General features: G+C 43.8%; 1 protein-coding gene across 1 annotated transcript in view; it reads left to right on the top strand.

The window, feature by feature from the left end:
- Positions 1 to 19,968, top strand: part of SYNPR (synaptoporin) — a 170,691-nt gene that overhangs the window by 107,920 nt on the left and 42,803 nt on the right. The window contains exon 4 of the mRNA XM_045025506.1: positions 18,507 to 18,631. Coding sequence (XP_044881441.1) covers positions 18,507 to 18,631 — 125 coding nt within the window. The remainder of the gene's footprint in view (positions 1 to 18,506; positions 18,632 to 19,968) is intronic.

Here is a 19,968-nt window from a genome sequence, read left to right on the forward strand (position 1 = left end):
GACAGCTGTCTTGGGGCTAGTCACTCTCTCTGTGTTGGAGCAGCAGGACTCTCACCAGGACTGTGCCACCTGCTCTTGGTTTTGGTCCTGTGTGCTGCAGAGAGTGGGGGAATTTGATGCCCACTTTGGGCAAACTCTTGAGGAAGGTTTTAAAAGACTTGGTCCCAGATTGTCACTTTGCACGGCTCAGGTCATTGCTGGCCCTCAGGGAGTTCCCGTGGCATAGGAGGTTGTTCTGTGCTAAGCACAGTGTGGATACAGAGGAGAATCATAGAATATCAGGGTTGGAAGGGACCTCAGGAGGTCATCTAGTCCAACCCCCTGCTCAAAGCAGGACCAATTCCCAACTAAATCATCCCAGCCAGGGCTTTGTCAAGCCTGACCTTAAAAACCTCTAAGGAAGGAGATTCCACCACCTCCCTAAGTAGCCCATTCCAGTGCTTCACCACTCTGAGTGAAAAAGTTTTTCCTAATATCCATCCTAAACCTCCCCCACTGCAACTTGAGACCATTACTCGTTGTTCTATCATCGGGTACCACTGAGAACAGTCTAGATCCATCCTCTTTGGAACCCCCTTTCAGGTAGTTGAAAGCAGCTATCAAATCTCCCCTCATTCTTCTCTTCTGCAGACTAAACAATCCCAGTTCCCTCAGCCTCTCCTCATAAGTCATGTGCTCCAGCCCCCTAATAATTTTTGTTGCCCTCTGCTTGACTCTTTCCAATTTTTCCAAATCCTTCTTGTAGTGTGGGGCCCAAAACTGGACAGAGTACTCCAGATGAGGCCTCACCAATGTCGAATAGAGGGGAATGATCACATCCAAGCCTTTCTGGAACAGCCTACCGAGGGAAACAGTGGGGGCGAAGGACCTCCATGACTTTAAGATTAAGCTGGATAAGTTTATGGAGGGGATGGTATGATAGGATAATGGGTTTAGTCAATAGGTCAATAACATGCCACAATGGTAATTAGTACAAAGGGTCAATGATAGGATATTGTTAGCCTTTTTCCAGAGGGTCTGGCTGGAGAGTCTTGCCCGCATGCTCGGGGTTCAGCTGATCGCCATATTTGGGGTCGGGAAGGAATTTTCCTCCAGAGTAGATTGGCAGTGGCCCTGGAGGTTTTTCGCCTTCCTCCGAAGCATGGGGCAGGGGGTCGCTTGCTGGTGGATTATCTGCTACTAGAAGTCTTTAAATCATGATTTGGAGCATTCAACAGCAGAGTCAAGGGAGAGAATTATTTCAGGAGTGGGTGGATCGGCTTATGTGGCCTGCATCTTGCAGGAGGTCAGACTAGATGATCATAATGGTCCCTTCTGATCTTGCCAAGCTCTCTGCTGCTGAGTGTCTATGCATGGCCTGTGCCCTGCAAAATTGTTTCCGTTTTGAGTGAGCTGGTTGTGGAGATTTTGCCAGAGGCAAAAAACAAAAGAGCACTTCACTCTTTGCCCTTTCCCTCTCTCTCTCTCCGTCCTTCACCAGCACACACGGCCATTCTGGTCTGTGTGATGATTTACCCATTCTGTCTTAACCTGTTCACTTCCTTATTTTCGATTGGATCAGAGAGATCAGCTAAACCCAGCCTTTCTGTGACAGAGACTGTCACATGGCTTCCAGTGAGCCCCCAGAGCACCTGGGGCCAGGCTCAGCTCTCCAGAGTTAAGGGAAATGGTCATATCTCAGTCAACTCTCTGGACTCTGCCACGTCGCTGCCCATGAGCAGCCAGCCTCAGAACATTTGCAGACAGAACAAAGACGTATGCAGCTTTGCTGAGACGCTCCCAGGCCTGGCGCACTGCTGAGCTGAGGTCTCACTTGGAATCAAGCTGATCTTGAGTGAATGCAAGGTTCATGTTGGATGTTTTGCACCCCTCTAGATTTAATGGGCATGGTGGCGATAATCTTACAGTGAGCGCCTTTCAAACCAACCACACGGGGAGATCCATTCAGGAGGGTGCTCTGCGCAGTAGGCATGTTTTCAATTTCGGATTCGAGAAGAACACTTTGTCCTGAGAGGTGTTCTTCTGTAGAGAGCTCAAGGAACGTCAGGGAGTGATGAGACCCTTCTCACAAAGATCTAGGGTGCTGGAAAAGGAGTCAGTGAGTTAGACCCATTGTGTTCACTGTGTGGGGGAGCACTTGGGCCTGCCGTTTGAAATCCTTAACCCTTATTTGAAAATAGAAGTCCTCAAAATAATGGTGGCATCTGCTTATTTGGCTTTGTACTTGGGGTTTGCTTCAGGGTGTTTATGCATTTACAATCATATCCTTTTTCCGCACATATAACATCTGTTGACATCAATGGGATATCCATTGATGGCAGCACATTGTCCTTGAGGAGCAATGAACTTGGCTATCAGTTTGAGCAAGAAGAGTATTCTGTTACTCCCTCACTGCCCTTGGACACTTGAAATAACTTCATTGACTGTTTCCAGTCTGGTTTCAGACAGTCAGGGCAGTTTCGTGCATCTCATGTTATTCAGTCTTAGGGTGAAATTCAGCTGATCATAATCATCTGCTAGAGAACTGCTCTAATTATAGTGGTGTGGGAGTGCTTCTATAGTTAAGGTTGCATCACGACATCTGTTTACGGTCAACCTTTATAAGTCCTCTAATAAAATCAACATTCTTAGTTGGAGTTCTTTGAAATTTGATGTTCCTCCGGAGGGCTCAGGGTAGGGCTAGTGACCCAAATTTGGAGTCATTTGACTGAAGGGTTCTGGAAATATAACCATTTTTTAAAAAGTTTCTAGTTGTCTTCCCCTCCCCCATTGAGCTAGAGATCAAACTACTGATGAACTGTGGGACAAGCTGGTCTGAGTTTTACCCAAGGGAGTGCATGGCACTCACTAAATCTTTGGGGGACCCAAACTGAAAACTACATTTAATAAAATGTACCTTTTTACACTGTGTATTCGCCAATACAGAAAAATGGCGAGTTTCCATTCCCGCCATTTTATATGCTTTAAACTAAAGCTTGACTCTTCAAGTGCTCTAAAATCTGAACGGTTAATGAGATTGCTTTGAAATTTGGAGTATGTCATGGAGGTGTGGGGTAGTGTTTGTGATCCAAAGATGGGTCATTTCACTCAGGGTTTTCTGAGTTAGAGTCCCCCACCCCACCAAGTTTACTTTTGCTGCCTGAACCTGTCTACCCTAAAAGGCTGCAACCTGTTCCATTGTAGCATGTCAATGTAGATGCTCACTGCAAGCAATGAGAAGGGTTCTCCCATCGCTGTCGTTAATCCACCTCCCCAAGAGGGTATAGCTAGGTTGACAGAAGAATTATTTTGGTAAACTAGTGCTGTCTCACTGGCAGGAGTTAGATCTGTATTGCTGTGTCTCTCAGGGGTGTGGATTTTTCACACCCCTGAGCAGCATAGCTGGGTTGATCTAATTTTCTAGTGTAGACCAGCTGTTATACTGTTAAAAGAGAGGTACAAATGACTGGATGAATCACAGACTTCTTGATTGTTGTAAACTCACCTTCCCATTAACATCTAAGGGCTGTTCTTTGCTGGAAACATCCATCAGCATAGCTACACCCAAAATCCACACCCTTTAGTGACATAGTTGTGCCAGCCTAATCCCTGGTGTAGACAGCACTAGACTGATGGAAGAATTCTTCTGTTGATCTAGCCGCCGCCTCTTGGGGAGGGGGATTAACTTTGGCAACGGGAGAACCCCTCCTGTCCCTGTAGCGAGGCTACACTCAAGTGCTGTGCTGCTGTAACACCTTAAGTGTAGACCTATGGGCAAATTAGTCATAAATCCCACCTGACAAGACAAAAGGTGTTTTGAACTGAGTTAACTTGAGGTTGCTACAATTCATGAGTTATGGGTGGCAGTTTTAGTTTCTTTGGGTGGGAGAATATAATCAAAGTATTTTTGGGGGGGAGACTAGTCATCTGAATGCTTCCTGGGAAGAGAGGAGTAATACGGGGTGGGGGAACATAGGGAGAGGGATGTGGGCTGTATGAGGGGTGCACAAGGCCCAGAGACCTCCTACTGGAGGCTTCAGGGTCCTGCCAGACCCATGCCAGGAAAGGAGCAGTGAAGCTAAGTCCTCGAAGTGCCCCAGATAGACTGCGCAGGAAGCAGCCAATCTGGGGGTTTGGGGAGGCTGCAAGGGGCTAACCAATCAGAGGGTTGCAGGTTAATATAAAAGGAATCATAGAATATCAGGGTGGGAAGGGACCTCAGGAGGTATCTTGTCCAACCCCCTGCTCAAAGCAGGACCAATCCCCAACTAAATCATCCCAGCCAGGGGCTTGTCAAGCCGGGCCTTAAAAAAGGGAGCTGCAGTGCAGACCAGACTCGGTACCTTGCTGAAGCCAAAGGAGTGCAGTTGGTGCTCCTGGCTGGCCAAAGGGAACTGCAGCACCATGGACAGCTCAGTGCTGGCAAGTTCCAGGGTGTGGGAGAGAGCTCCTGGCGAGCTTCTGGGCCGAAACACAGAAGAGCCCTGCGGTAATGGTGAGGCACTGGTGAAGGCTGGGGCCCAGGGAACCGAAAGCACGTTAGTTAAAGGGACACGGCAGCATGTACTGCTATTGTTAGGGGTCCCTGGGCTGGGACCCAGAGTCGTGGGCAGGCCTGGGTATCCCCATAAGCCACTGGGGAAGTGACCTACAATTGGACAGCGATAAACCTACAGAAGGGAATCTGAAATGTTAAGAGGCCCAGCTGGAGCCAGAAGAGACCAGAGTTGGCAAAGAGTTTCTAGGGAGGAAGCCCTGGGGGCACGGCCCCTTACCACATGGCCACCTACCAGGGCAAGGAGCACTTAGACATTGTTGGACTAATACCCTGAAAGGGATCTGTTTTGAATTACATTCAAATTCAGTACAGACTGTGAGTGACTCGGCGGGAAGGCTGAGTCCCTAGAAACTGCTAGAATGGGTCACAATAAACTGAGAGAAGTGCAGACACACCCGACCAGAAGGGGACACTCACGAGAGGTGGGTGCCACACCATTACAGACTACGGTGAGGTGAGGAAGGTAGTTGGGATGGGTGATAGGGGAGAGATTGAGTGCTCAGATGAGAGAGGTGCAGAGTATCCCACAACCCCAATTCCCCTGCACCCTCCTGAAGTCCTTGGGGGAGGGGGAATTAGACATGTGAATGCTTCCTGGGAGGGGAGGGATAATTAGGGGGTGGCAAGATGGCAAAACACTCCATGAATGCAGGGTTAAGATTGCTTTGGTGGTATGTCATCCTCCTGTAGAATAAAACTCAAACTTCTGAAAACCAGGAAATGAAAGTTAAGATTGCACAGGCAGCCTTAACTCTGCCCTCTTTCAGCAATGTCCCAGCACACCCTGTTAATACACATCCCTTTACTCAGGCATCCCTGCAGCTATCGTAAGACTCATGAAAACATTGCCAGAGTTGGCAACTGAGCTGTCACTAGAGGGTGAGTGTCACTTGGCAAATTCTGACTGGTAACACAGTGTAAATTTCTAACCATGGCAGTCATTAACTGTAGGAACAATTGACCAAAGATCGGGGTGGATTTTCCATCACTGACCATCACTGGTTTTAAATCGAGGCTGGATGCTTTTCTATAAGTTCTAGGAATTTGGGGACGTTTCTGGCCTGTGTGATACAGGGGGTCACACTAGATGGTCACAACAGTTCCTTCTTACCTTGAAATCTATGAATCTTGGCAGGTATGTCAGGGCTGTTTGGAAGCCTAATTGTTGTAAAGATTGTAGAGCATTTTGAGATCCTCAGATGAAAGGGGCTGTACCCACAGTACCATTTTATTAACATAAAGCTATTTACACTGAGGTCATCTACTGCATTTTAATCTAGTTCTAGATTCCTTGACCCCATATGTGTAATTTACATACATTGTCGTAAGCTTCCTTGATAAATGGAAAAAATGTCAAATGATAAATTTCTCGATAAATGGGGAAAAAATGGAAAAAAAGCAAACAACACCAAGCCACTAAGCTGTCTGGCTCAGTAATGCTAACAGCTAAAAGGAAGATATTAGTGGCTTCTCATATGCACTGCCATGGTGGTCTGACAGGACAATATTGAGGTTAATTTCCTCTCTCTCATCCAGAAACATCTTTGCTGAAGTATAATTTAAGGTTGCCAATAAGCAATAATTAGATCATAAATAATGCACTGTGATTGAAGGACAGTGGCCTTTCCTGGAATCATAATTTTTTAGTCCATTGGGACTCTGGGAGTGTTTTTCTTTCTTTCACCCATGCGATGTCTTATAGTCATCAGAGATTAGTAGTGTTGCATTTTCTAGTTAATGTAACACTGCCCATCATTTCTGCTCTGTACATTTGCTGGTATAAAATTTTAACAAAACTACAAGATAATGCTGGGCAAGATGAAAAGAAGCTAATGGAGAGAACAAAGAAAAACAGATAATGAAGTGATTCCAGCACCCATTAGGTTTCATTCCCTGGGGACATTATCTCGCTGGAAATGCCTACCAGACTTTCCAAAAGCGCAGCTGTATAACACTAAAGAAACCTACACCGTTGCTGTATTCCCAAAGCTTGGTAGAGCGGCTGCGCCCTCAACCCCCCATTTCTGCCACACAGATCAGATGCCCAAATTGGGAACTACCTGCATAACTCCCTATCTTCAAGTGCAGATGCCAGTTTGTGCACAAAAATGTAGGGTTTGGTGGATGGAACTGGCATGCACCTGCAGGTGCAACTGCTGCAACCATGTTTTGGAAACATGGCTCTAGATATGGGAAAAAGCTGATAGGGCATGTAGTGAGTCTAACTCCACTCTGCACTATTTAGGACTCTCCTTCCTGGAGATTAACAAGTGCCTTAGTTAGCCTATTTTTGCTGTTCCCAGTAATGGAGCTTCCAGAATTGTTCTTGGTAGATGTCGTCACATTCTTAAGATAATAACAAGAAAATATTTTATTCCATTCTACATTGCCAGATAAGGTTTGTGAGCAATTTGATACCATTACTCCTCATCTTTCTCGTGGCTTCCTGACCAGTGCTTTATGCCTCTCCAGCGTTTACAACTTTCAGATATTTCCAAACTGCTGTCACATCCAGCTGCCATGCAAGGGGTTTGGATTTATGCAAGAAAGGACATGGATATATTTGGTTTTCATTCAGCCCTTAGCATTGTGCTAGCCATCCACAATAATCATCCTTTACCCTTCTATCGTACTTTTCATTCCAAAGCACTCATGGAGTTTCACAATTCTGCCATAATGTGAGATCCCTACGAATACCCCACAAGGAGAAAACACTACGCACTAGAAGTAACTTGGATTACATGCAGCATGGGACTGTATCTCGTTGTACGTTGCGATCTTTAGATAAAAAGCAGTCCTGCAAATGGACAAATATTGCTACTTGGGGGTTGCACTAAAACACCACCCCCAAAATAGCCCCATTGCAGCAGGTTTGATGTGATAGAAGGTGCAATATTTTAGACTTAGCTCTAACACAGATTTTTCTTTTGGGTCACTGGTCTAGAACTAGCGCTTGGAAAAGTTTTCAGTTTACAGAATAATTTTACTGCTCCACCAGAGCATTCCTACTCCTGGTGTGCATCAAGACCTCAGGTATTCAGCAGCTAACTGTGCAAATCGCCAACGTTTAACCCTTGCTTTCATCTTTTTTAAAAGAACAGTACACGAGGATGTGCTTGTAATGATTGCATGGGAAGAGCTGTAACTTCTACCGTGCTTCATGTCCTGGGGGAAAAAAAACTTCATTCTTTGAACACTTCAATTCCAACACATTGTGGAATATCCCAGCATAGTTACCAAATGGAATCACTGTATATATGGTAGTTATCTCATGTACTCATAAATGTATCTACAGTGGGTGTCAATAGATTTGGGTTTTTTGGAAGACTGTGTCTTGGTGTCTGGGTAGAAAGCCACTAATGCAGGAAAGGGAAGGAAATGGAGCACAGAAAATCTTGTAGCTTGTACAAGTCTTCAGGTAACCTGAGCATTTTATGTATGTTATGGAGAGGACTGAAACAGCTTATCGTTTTATACATGTTGTGTAATTTAACTAGGTTTGTTTTATGACAACTTTTAATTTCACTAAGACCAAGAAACTGTTCTTAGGATATCTTCTAAGTGTGCCTTTATTGTCTGCATATTAACTCTTCTGTGTATACTGCCACCTTAGCATTAGCATTCAATTTTATGGCTGGCCCATCAAATACAGAATGATGAAATATATCTCATTAGCTTATATTACATTTTGAACTTAATAGGAAAAGCAGTACAGAGAGTTCTGTCTGGCCATCTGAAGGAACAATATTCTTTACCTCAAAGACTGCGTATCTAATCTTCTAGTGTACAGCTGGGTTTTATTCTATTAAAATGTAATGAGACAGGACTAGTATATCATTCTGTGGGGGAGCTAAATGGTTTTTTTAGAATAATCAATGAAAGATGATTAGGAAAGATGATTTTCTTCAAAGGAAAAGAGAAAATTCTCTCCTTGGGATTAAAGTATAGTAAAGCTAAATTATTGTAACATCTTTCCTCACTTAGACCATCCCCAACTTCAGTCCCATAATCCTTCCATTAAGAACTGAATTAAATATTTTTTTCATTTTAAAATGTGCAGTAAGGGGCAGCACATCGTTAGCTCAGAGATAGTATTGTAGTTCCATGCACTGGGGGTACATTAAGATCACAAAATGGTCCCTCGCCTCAATGGGGATGTAATCTGCACCAGTCCTAAGACATCTGTGCTGACTTAGTAGTGCTGGCCTGTGTGTTGACGGAGGGAGGGGTTAAGGCTTTACTATATGGGAGGGAGAGAAATAGCCCTGCAGAAATTATACTATCCCCTATACTGCCGCCTGCAATATAGGTAGCCTGCATGGATGAATAAGTAGGCACTTTTCTCTCCTTTTTGGGCATGAAAACATGACTCACTGTTTAGACATAAGGGGCCTTTGACAATGACCATCAGCAGGGTTTGCATCTGGCAAGTTCTCCCAGCCTTGTGGGGTACCTAGAAGGAAGGGCCTCTGCCCTGTTGCACAGCTCCACTGCCCCCTAGAGGCCATGGCTTCTTTAGATAGGTCCCCCAGCTAGGGAGAGGACCAAGGACATGGGCTTCATGTTCACTTGAAGCTAGGGTGTGAGTCCCAGCCCATGTAGACATACTTGTGCTAGCTCGCTAAAAATAGTATAGCCACAGTAGTAGAGACAGCAACGAGCCATGGCACGAGCTAGCCACTCCGAGTATGTATCCATGGGATCCAGGCAGGCTTCTACCTGCCATGGCTAGTCTTGGCGAGCTACCGCAGCTGCACTCCTCTATTTAGTGCGAGTATGGCCATGCGAGCAGGGAATCCCACCCCTAGCCCCAAGGGTAGATGTAACCTAGTTAGTACAGCACCAAGCTGTGTTGAATTCAGTAGGCTGGCAGGGTTTTGCTGCCCTGCTCAGATCCTTGTTGTCCACAGAGCTGCCCCCTCACAGGTGGGGAACCTCGGTTGGGCCCCAGGCAGAGAGGGAAGAACGTGCAATGGAGTCGGCTCTTGGAGCACAAAAGGAGTTGAGTTGGGGAGATGTTCCCCTAGAGTAGCGCCCACACCAAGCTAACAGATATAGGAGACAATCCAGCCCAGTATGGAACTTTTTGAAGTTCTTGAGCATCTCCTTTGAGATTCTGAGCGCACTCACTTCCCAATGACCTGGGACTGGGATCTTATGGGAGCTGAGGACACTCAGCACTCAGGATCTGGCCCCATATCCTTATCTTGGAATTATGTACTCGAGTCTCATTTTTCCTAAGGCCACTTTAACATGCCCTGGCAGTGTAGAGGGCCTCAGCATGTGTGAATTGTAACTTGTTAGTGTGAGAATTGGAATCTGTTTAAATGTACCCCGATGAAACATGATCTTGCTTATCCCACCCTGGGTTAGTATGTGAGAACGACTTACTGAGAGTCCTAGGTCTACAGGAGACTGGGTTACTCTATAGAAAGCGCTTCTGTTCTAAAGCTATTGGCCAAGATTCTCAAAAATGACTGATTTCTCGTGCCTCCATTTCTGGATGCTTGGTTTTTTCATGCATGGGTGTCTCACTTTTGGAAAGTCTTAGCCTTTTATTTTAAACCTAACCTAACACATGTTCTAGAGTGGTTTACTATAGTGGTTTTAATGCAGTTCCCGCAATAGAATGATCATAGAAATATAAGAATTGCTAGATGGGATGAGCTAACTGGACAATCTAGTCCAGTATTCTCTCTCTAACAATGGGCAGCGACAGCATTTTCAGAGGAGGGTCCTTGTAACTCTGAAATGGATCATTATGAAATAATGAAATAAAACAATTGTTTTAGATTTGTGAAGCCCCTGAGATTGAAAATTCCCATTAATTGAGAGTTACTCAGACCAATGCTATCACCAAAACAATTTTTGTCCATAATGTTGCTGTTTGTTTAAAGATGGCATGCTAAATCCAGGCGTTTAGTCGACAGTTGCTGTAACTCTTTATTTCCCACTAGGATAAAAATTATCTCAGCAATCTATGTGGATAACGGGGAGGAAGAAAATTCTTACCAATCATCCCCTTTCCAGCACTGAACAAATGTGATCATGTTAGCTAGCTCTAATTTATCAACCAGTCAAGTTTATATAATTAGGAATCCCAAAGTCAATAATCTGATCATCTGCCCTGCTTGTGGGATAAGTGATTCCAGGAAGCGCACATCTCAGATTGGCATGGGAAAAGTGCCAGCGTTTAAAAAAAGGAACAGGCAGAGATTTAGATCAGAAGGCGCTCCTTCATCTATCAACAGGGACGTTTTGGGATGTCAGTTCTGCTTTAAATGTTTCACCATATATTTGTTCAGTGCTTTTGAATCTTCACATTACTATCTTCAGTTGAATTGTCTTTATATTTACTTTAAACAAATCATAACATAATCAAGATACACTGTATTATTCTGTGTCCTCTGAAAGCCGTACGGTAGAGCTAAGTGTTTCCAATGTACAAAGGGCAACTTTTTGAGCCATATACTCTTCTGCCTTATTCTCATGTAGCTCTATTGGAAGGTGTTAGGCAGTATAAAATTTGCCAAACATTTTGCAATCTCTTTATTATAGAGAATTGGGGAAAGGAAATATTTGATCATCATGCTAGAAAGTGTGTTTGTTGTAAAACACTTTAAATCGATAAAAATCGCTAATTAAAAAGTGCAAATATTTAATATGTTGCTATTAAAAATTGCCTGTGGCCCCTCTTGCTTTTCAGTTTTAAGAAAGGGGAATCGCGTTGGAAGGTGTTTCGTTCAATTTTTGCTCCTTTAGCACAAAGTCAAAGTTTTAAAGGCCAGTCTTGTTATGGTGAAAATGGTGCCAAAGCCGTACCAGCGTGATCAGAGCGTGTGTGTGTGGGGGGGGACAGCACTTGATGGTTCTCATGACTGTTACTGTGTTGCTTGTAATCTCTGTTTTTCATTTAATTTCAAACTCTAAAGAAGTAAGTACCTCTTGGCATAGCTGGATGTGGACCTCATCCAGTTCAGATTAGAGTTCTCAGGCAGTGGTCTATGACCCCCTGATGTTAGCATAGTAGGAATCCACAGCCTGAAACATTTTGAGAGGCAGGCTGTGATCGACTGACTCGTTGGGAAAGAAGGGTGGCCTAGGAACATGCTGTCTAATGAAGAAGGCACTGAATGAAGATGCCAGGGAGCCATTCCTCTAGTCTAGATGAAGCTAAACAACCTTAAGGTCAAATATGAGAGTTTTAGCTTTCCTGGAATAGCAGGAAGGCAAGATTAGCAGATAAAGCTGGAATCTTACCTTTCCACTTGGGAGGAATTTGGGTTTATACAGAGGCCTGCTTTCCTCTTCACATTTAATGTGGGCAGGGCTCCATCACTAGATGTTGTACCTCACACAACTGATAAGACCAGTCAAAGTTAGAGCTATCACATGGACTCTTGCATAACATAAACATATGTGTGCAAAAAGCCAGTGGTTTATATAAATGTTTCATCAATTTTTAAATGGCAGTTAGCTTCATAATAGGATGTTTTAGCTGCCACGTGCTCTACATAAGCCTTTTAACTTGAGACACATCAGACATTTTTACATCTTCTAATGGCCAATGGAAAAAAAGCCCATATAATTCAGCAGACCTCAAAGAAAATTGTTTTGAAGCAGGGTAATATATTTCCCCACCCCCTTTTTTTTTTTAAACATGGAATGGCAGAATGAGTGAAGGTTGGGGAGGGGGGGGGCGGTTCATGTGATAGAGAAGTGCTAACTTTCTTACATACTCCTAGGACGTCAGACCTAAATTTTCAATATCTGCCCTCTCTTGCTGTGAACCAAATATTTGAAATTCTGAACTTTCAGAAAGTTTAACTGATTTGCAACTACAAATGTTTGTGTCCCTGAATCAGACTGATCGCCATCTGATATCTGTCATTGCACTGGCAAATAATATTTCTGAGTATTATGTAAACCTGAGTGCAGTGGATTGCAGGAGCAAAATTAGACTGGATTGTCCTCCTATTGAAGATATGGTCTGATCTCAAAATAGAAGAAAACTCTAAGTGCTTCCAGTTGATCCAAGTAAATCAGCTGTTGAACCCCGGCATCTCCTATGCTTGGCCTAATACGACTGTGAGAAGTCAATGGTCTGTTGTGTGGCTTTTCCCCCACAGCAATTAGTAACAAATGGATCTTTAAAAGATGGAGTAAAATGACTTCTGGAAGTGTATTGTGCATTACAGACTATTCACTGGGCACCAGATATTTATTCCTTTTACGTAGTGTCATAACACTTTCCAGGGATAACATAAGATAGTCACTGCCTGGAGATTTTTACAATGAGGTTTACACAGGTGACGGCCTCAGATTGTGGAGGGAGTGAGGGGGTGACAAAACAAAGGAAAGGGGAGGCTCATAAAAGCATGTTCTAACCACCACCTTGCTGAGCGTCAAAGATGTGCTGCCTTTGCAAAGGGAAACTTAAGGCAACGACCTCCCGACCGGTGTGGCCATGGGCCAGGCCCTGTGTGGTGCAGCATTCTAGCGGCTCCTTCACACACAGCAATTGGGGAGGAGGTGGGGAGCTGCCAAAAATGGGTGGAGCCTCATCTCTGCTTCATCTCTCCCATGCATCAACCACTGGACAGAGTGGGCACAAACTGAGCAGTAAGCCACCCCCTTTGTACTCAGCGATTGCCTGGTATGTGACCCTCCGAGTCACAGTTCTTCCTGGAGCAGTACTGCTCTCCCATCGCGTCTTGCTCAGGGCTGGGCCTAAGGACACAGTCTAGTCCATAGTGGCTCAGGGCAGCTATGTGGTCGGAAGAAGATTTATTTAATTTTAAAAGGAAATATGGTGTGGATTGATGGCACAGATGGGGATATCGGTAAGTGTGGATTTATAGGTAGGAAGTAAATAGGAGCATAACGAAACATGACTTTTGCCAATAAACTTTTCAATTTCAGAGGGACCAGGTTCAATCAAATTATTTTCCAGATGGAGTTTTTATTAAATCTGGCCCATCAAGTTCCCATTGCGGGGTTTCCAGCTGCAATTTACACAAATCTACCTACAATAAAATACAGTATCCCTGCAAAATTACAGCACAGGCAAAACCTGATGCGTAAATCTTGGTTTAATACATTATATACTCCACTGACAGCATAAAGCAGTGAAAGCAAAAAGGGCGCCTGGCCAAAGAAGCATTGCTTGAACAAAAAGAAAACAATGCTTACAAGTTTGCCATGAAACCCAGGGGGAAATATCCATTGTTGACAGCCTCTGTTCTTCCCCTCTCCCATGTCACATGTAGAGCTTCTCCCAAAAGGTGCTGTTTGTGTATTTCCTGCTGCGGCCACCAGACCAGCTGTGCTTTTGTTAGCTTCTATCTGTTCAGTGTTAGCTACCGATGACCCTCCCACAGCAAGAGACAAAGCAATAGGCAGAGCCAGGGCAAGCCCCAGCTTTTGCGGAACCTTCTGTAAAGTCAGATGTGCAGAGCCCTTTCCAGCCGTCTTTTCACCTCTAGCCAGGAGCCCACATCCATATCCTTCCCCAGGCTTCTGAGAAAGCCCAGAAGGCTGCTGGGTGTGACAAACAGGCATGGGAACGGGCATGTAGTGTTGTTACGCTGTGGCATTGGACCGTGGCTGGATGAGGAATTTAAAGAGGCTGCACAAATTCAGGGATAGCCTAGACTGACTCGCCCACTGAAGAGAAGATGTCAAAACAGGAGAGGAGAGAGCGTGGAGGAAAAGGAAAGTTACTGCTCCCTCCTGAGTCCTAATAACTGTGGCTGTGGCAAATTCTTTATGAAGAGATGGATAGTTTCATAGATCCCAAGGCCAGAAGGAACCACTGTGATCATCTAGTCTGACCTCCTGTAGAACACAGGCTATAGAACTTCCTCAAAATGATTTCTAGAGCAGATCCTTTAGAAAAATATCCAACTGTGATTTTAAAAGGGTCAGCGACCTTGGTAAAGTGTTCCAATGGTTAATTACTCTCCCTATTAGAAACGTACACCTTATTTCCAGTCTGAATATGTCTAGCTTGAACTTCCAGCCATTGGATTGTGTTAGACCTTTTGTCTGTTAGACTGAAGAGCCCATTATTGCTCCCCCTGTAGATACTTATAGGCTGTCATCAAGTCACCCCTGGATTAAAAGGGGCTCCTTGAGTTTCAATGGCCTAGGTGTATACTGTCTTAGAAAGCTTTAGCAAAACAGAAGTACCGTCAATGTGTACATTTCTTTGAACACCGTGCCCCAAATACAGAGCAGCCCAGCTGCCAGGGAAATGGAGGAGATGCTACTGTGTATTTATAGCAGGGCTATCTCTTCCTGCACGCCTTTAGCTTTTAGGCGGGGGAGGGATAGTTCAGTGGTTTGAGCATTGGCCTGCTAAACCCAGGGTTGTGAGCTCAATCCTTGAGGGGGGCCACTTAGGGATCTGGGGCAAAAATTGGTCCTGCTAGTGAAGGCAGGGGGCTGGACTCAATGACCTTTCAAGGTCCCTTCCAGTTCTAGGAGATTGGTATATCTCCTATTATTATTATTAGCTCCCTCTTTATTTGTTATGGCCTATTCATCTTTGTGGCCCCCTGCATATCTGCAAAATAGTTGCATTTGCAACTCCATTAATTAGGCCAGAAAGCTGCTCAGCTCCAGTATTTCCCATTCTCCTTAAATAGATTGTTTTCTGACTTTGCCTTTACAAATTAAAACAGAATGATTAATACCAATTTTCATTGTGATTCTGTATGGAATTCAATTAGTTCCAAGTGCAGAATAACTCCTATTTACAAAGGAAATGTTTGAGCCTCAAGGCCTATTATTCGAGTTACGGTAGCAACATTTATAGTTTCGGGATAAATATTTAACAAGCTAATACACAGCAAATCTCAGCTTTTACCTGCTTAGGTTTTTAGCCAGCCTGACATTGAACAAATGTTGTATTACTCCTTTCTGTTACTGTTGTTCATTATTCAGAACACAGTGGCAGCTGGAGGCCAGTATCAGGGCTCCATTAGACTAGGTGCTTTACAGGTAGGGTGACCAGACAGCAAGTGTGAAAAATCGGGACGGGGTGGGGGGTAATAGGAACCTATATAAGAAAAAGACCCCCAAATTGGGACTGTCCCTATAAAATCGGGACATCTGGTCACCCTATTTACAGGACTTTAACAAAAAAACCTGTTCCTGCCCCAAAACATTTATAATATTGCATCAAGAGATAAGAGGGGGGTAAGAGAACTGCAGGGGCATGGCAAGGTAATGGCAGCATATGCTAATGTTGTACAGTAAACAGTAGTTGTTCATCACTAGCCTATCTGCAGTCAGCTGGCAGGGTTCTGTAGGCATCACAGCAGGGGTAAATTTCTACAGACTCTGCCCATGAGGAAGTGAATTAATAATATTGTTTTAAAATTATCTTCTTATCTATGGCATTTATATGGTCTCATTAGCTTAGTGTCTGAACGTCCCATAATCTTTCTAATGTATTTATCTTCACATCAGCCCTGTAAGGCAGGGTAATGCCATTATCCCCCTTTTACAGATGGGGAGCTAAGACAGAGGAGCCAAGGGCCAGATTTTTAAATTCCGGCGCCTGAAGATGTAGGTAGATGTTTAGTGGGATTTTCAAAAGTGCCTAGGCATGTAACTCCCACTGATTTCAAGCTTTCTGAGTAGGGCCTGTCTGTCCTTTGTGTCTTGTACCGGCAGGGCCAAGGACACTGCTGGCACTTAACAAGTACTTGATAACGCTGTGTGGAAAGGGAAGAACATAGTGTATGCTAGCACTGGGATACCTGTGAATGAGTGTTACGGGTTCCCCTCTGTGCACAGCCCATCAAAGATAGGAGCCTGCTACAAGCCCAGATAGGGAGCCCACGCTCTTTAGCTCAGACTAGTGCAGCTTGTGGTTTTAGTTCTGGAGGCCCCTTGTTCAGTCCCTGTTGTGGTGGCCAAGATGGCGGCCATCACACTGGCATGAAGAGAATGTCTCATCCCCCTTCACTATTGGGATTCCATTCTAACAGTGGTCATTGCAAATTTACTGGAAGGCCACCTGCTATAGCTGGGGAGTTTTATGTTTTGATTTGGCTTTAAACTCTTTCTCTGGATTTTAATTATCATTGCCCCTTATAGATTTTCCTTTCAGCTAGGGACACCCAGAGCATAGGGTTGTGTCCCTGACCATCTTGGCTAATAGCCATTGATGGACCTGTCCTCCATGAAAACATACTCCAATTATATAAATAACAAACTCAAATGGCCACAATTTGGCCAGAATTTTTTTTCTCATGGGATGGGCTTGTGGCCTTCTGGCTAGCTGCCCTCTTTGGACCGGGCCCTGATAGTGTACCCATTCCTCCCCCGCTTCTACGTGGAGCCTGCAGTCAGGCAGTCTTCTGCTTTGTTCCTCTCCACTTGCTGCTCCTCTCGTGTTGAGTGCTTCCTTCCCATACAATCTCAAGTGCCCGTACAAACGCTGTGGCCTGGCTTTGTTCTGGGTCACCCCCAGCAAATCATCTTGTGCCAGCAAAAAGCTTTTTCCGTTCCAAATGCTCAGGGACAGGCCAGGTAACCTGGCAACAGCTGGCAAAAATATACATGTATATTAAGGAAAGCTGAAGACAGAGGAGGATAATGCATCTCCCAGTTTGGCTGTGATTGTGCCATGAAGTGGAGTGGTTGGTGGGGTGACGGTGTACAGCTGTTATTGACAGCACTTATTAGGGTCTTGTGCCTTGGCTGGGGTTACAGTATGCTCTAGTTTTCTGTTTCCTCCGTCTTTAATGCAGCAATTGTTCTTTCATTCTGCCTCAAATTTACTTTTCCGGTTGCTGCTCACATCTGTCCCTTCAGTGCTTCAGGACAGGCTCTTCTTTACTTGAAGTGTGTGCTATGCTTGTATTCCTCCTCCCTCACTGACCCATCGTTTATTTCATTGTTAATATGAACATGACATAATCTAGACAGCGAAATTCCACTTTCATTGACACTAGTGTAGCTCTGAAGTAATTCCATTAAAATGAGTGGAATTGCTCCAGATTTATACTGGTGCGAGTCAGAGCAAAATTTGGCCCAGTGTGTGATTTATTTTTTTTATAGAAGTTACAAAAATAGAATCAAGTGCCTGACCCATGTCCATGTCAAATTTTGTTTTTGCAAAGCATCTTAAATTGACAATTGCAAAACCAATGCCAGCTTTGTCTTTCTGTGTTTAAAACAGAGTTAGAGCAAAAAAGAAAAACAATAGCACTACCACCTCCACTATACAATATGCACGCGTCTTTGGGAATTAAGATGAAGCTGAACCTGGATTTGAACCACCTTTATTTTTGCCCATGCCTAGTTGGATGGTTGAATTTATTCTGTAACTTGCTTTGCTTTCCTTTGACTTTAGCATTGATTTATTGCATCTGCTCATCTGTCTAAGATTACAATAATGATTCCAAAAACTAATGAACAGTGTTAGTCTTTTATTCAAAGTCATATGTGGCCTCATTAAAATCTAATGAAGGATAATGTGATAACATATTTTGCATGTTGTGTCAATATATCTACATGAACCATGTGTCTGCCTTTGTGTCACTCCTTCGAAATCCCTATACTGGCTCCTTATAACATTTTGCAGTGATTTTACTTACATTTAAAGATTTCAAATGGTCCATTGTACTTGGTCAATCTTCATTCTTTCTCCATATGTTCCTAGTCTAAACTAAGGTCTAAATTGCCTGGTTGTCATTTTTGGCACTGAGCGCAAGAGAAGCTTATAATTATGCCTCTTAATTATGGAATTCACGTCCTATTACTATTCAGAGTAACCAGTCTGTTTGTATTAAAACCCAGCTCGAAGTAGTAACTGTTCTTGACCACTCTGCATTATTGATCATCTGAGGGAGTTACTTGGGCAGCGACCTCTGACTCAGTCAAGAAAACTGCTGTATAGATACATTTGTTCTTGTCACTGACATAAAATTAAAATGTCATTTGTTTTTGACAGCTTTTTGCAATCTTTGCATTTGCAACATGCGGTGGTTATTCTGGAGGCCTGCGGCTCAGCGTGGACTGTGCAAACAAGACGGAGAGCGACCTCAGCATTGACATAGCCTTTGCCTATCCTTTCAGGTAATCCATTTTGGTTCTTGACCATTCATATTCAGGGATACAGCTCACCTGGGGCCTGATCTGAATCCCACTGTCGACAGTGGGAAGACTCTCATTGAGACTTTTAAGTTGCAGTGGGGGAGGTCGAGGTTGGATGTTAGGAAACACTATTTCACTAGGAGGGTGGTGAAGCACTGGAATGGGTTACCTAGGGCGGTGGTGGAATCTCCTTCCTTAGAGGTTTTTAAGGCCCGGCTTGACAAAGCCTTGACTGGGATGATTTAGTTGGTGTTGGTCCTGCTTTGAGCAGGGGGTTGGACTAGATGACCTCCTGAGGTCTTTTCCAACCCTAATCTTCTATGTTTCTATTATTACAATGGGCTTTGGATCGGGCACCTCTTTCAGAAAGTTTTGGACAATAAGGGTAGCATTTTCAGAAGCACTTAAGTGACATAGAAGCCTAAGTCCCATTTTCAAAAGCGACTTAAGAGCCCAAGACTCACTGAAAAATCAGTGGGGCTTAAGCTCCAAAGGGCCAGATTTTCAAAGGTATTTAGGTGTCTAAATGCAATTTTCAAAAGCACTTGAACAGGATATTCTCATGGAAGTTAGGTGCTTGGGTACTTCTGACAACCCCATTAGGCATCTTTAGGCACCTAAAATCTGGCCCTAAATCCCTTTAGAAAATATAATTTAGGTTCCCTAATCACTTGGATATTTTTAAAAATCTTGCCCTAAATATAAGAGGAAGAAGGTGGGTGAGATAATCTTTTTATTGGACCAGAAGAGACAGAGACAAGGTTTTGAGCTCCACTGAGCTGCAGAAGAGCTTTGTGTAGCTTGAAAGTTTGTCTCTGCCTTTGCCACCAACAGAAATTGGTCCAATAAAATATCTCACCCATATTCTTTCTCTTATATCCTGGGACCAACACAGCTACAATAACACTGCAAACTCTAAGCAGAAGAAAGACATAGTGGGGCAAAAAAAGGTTTAAAATTGAAAAAATGCATTTGCTGCTAAGGATTCTAATTCCATACAAGTTTGAGTGAAAATGACACCCTCAACATCACTTTTAAAATATGAATGAGGTCCACTCTAGGAACCTGTACTGCATTTCTGTACAACTATACTCTTCAAGAAATCTTCAGATGACAAAAGAACAATGAAGAATGTGTAGCCCAGTCTCAAATGAAGTACACCATGACCCTATCTGAAATTGTTATATTGCTTATAGAAATAATTTGCTGTTTTGCTTATGATTTCATTATGCATAGACCAGAAAGAATGTGTTCGCCTTTACAGCACTAACTGAAATATAACATCTTCCAAACTATGCACACTGCTGGTGATTTCTTGA

The sequence above is a fragment of the Mauremys mutica genome, chromosome 7, assembly GCF_020497125.1.
Source record: "Mauremys mutica isolate MM-2020 ecotype Southern chromosome 7, ASM2049712v1, whole genome shotgun sequence".
NCBI classification, from domain to species: domain Eukaryota; kingdom Metazoa; phylum Chordata; order Testudines; family Geoemydidae; genus Mauremys; species Mauremys mutica.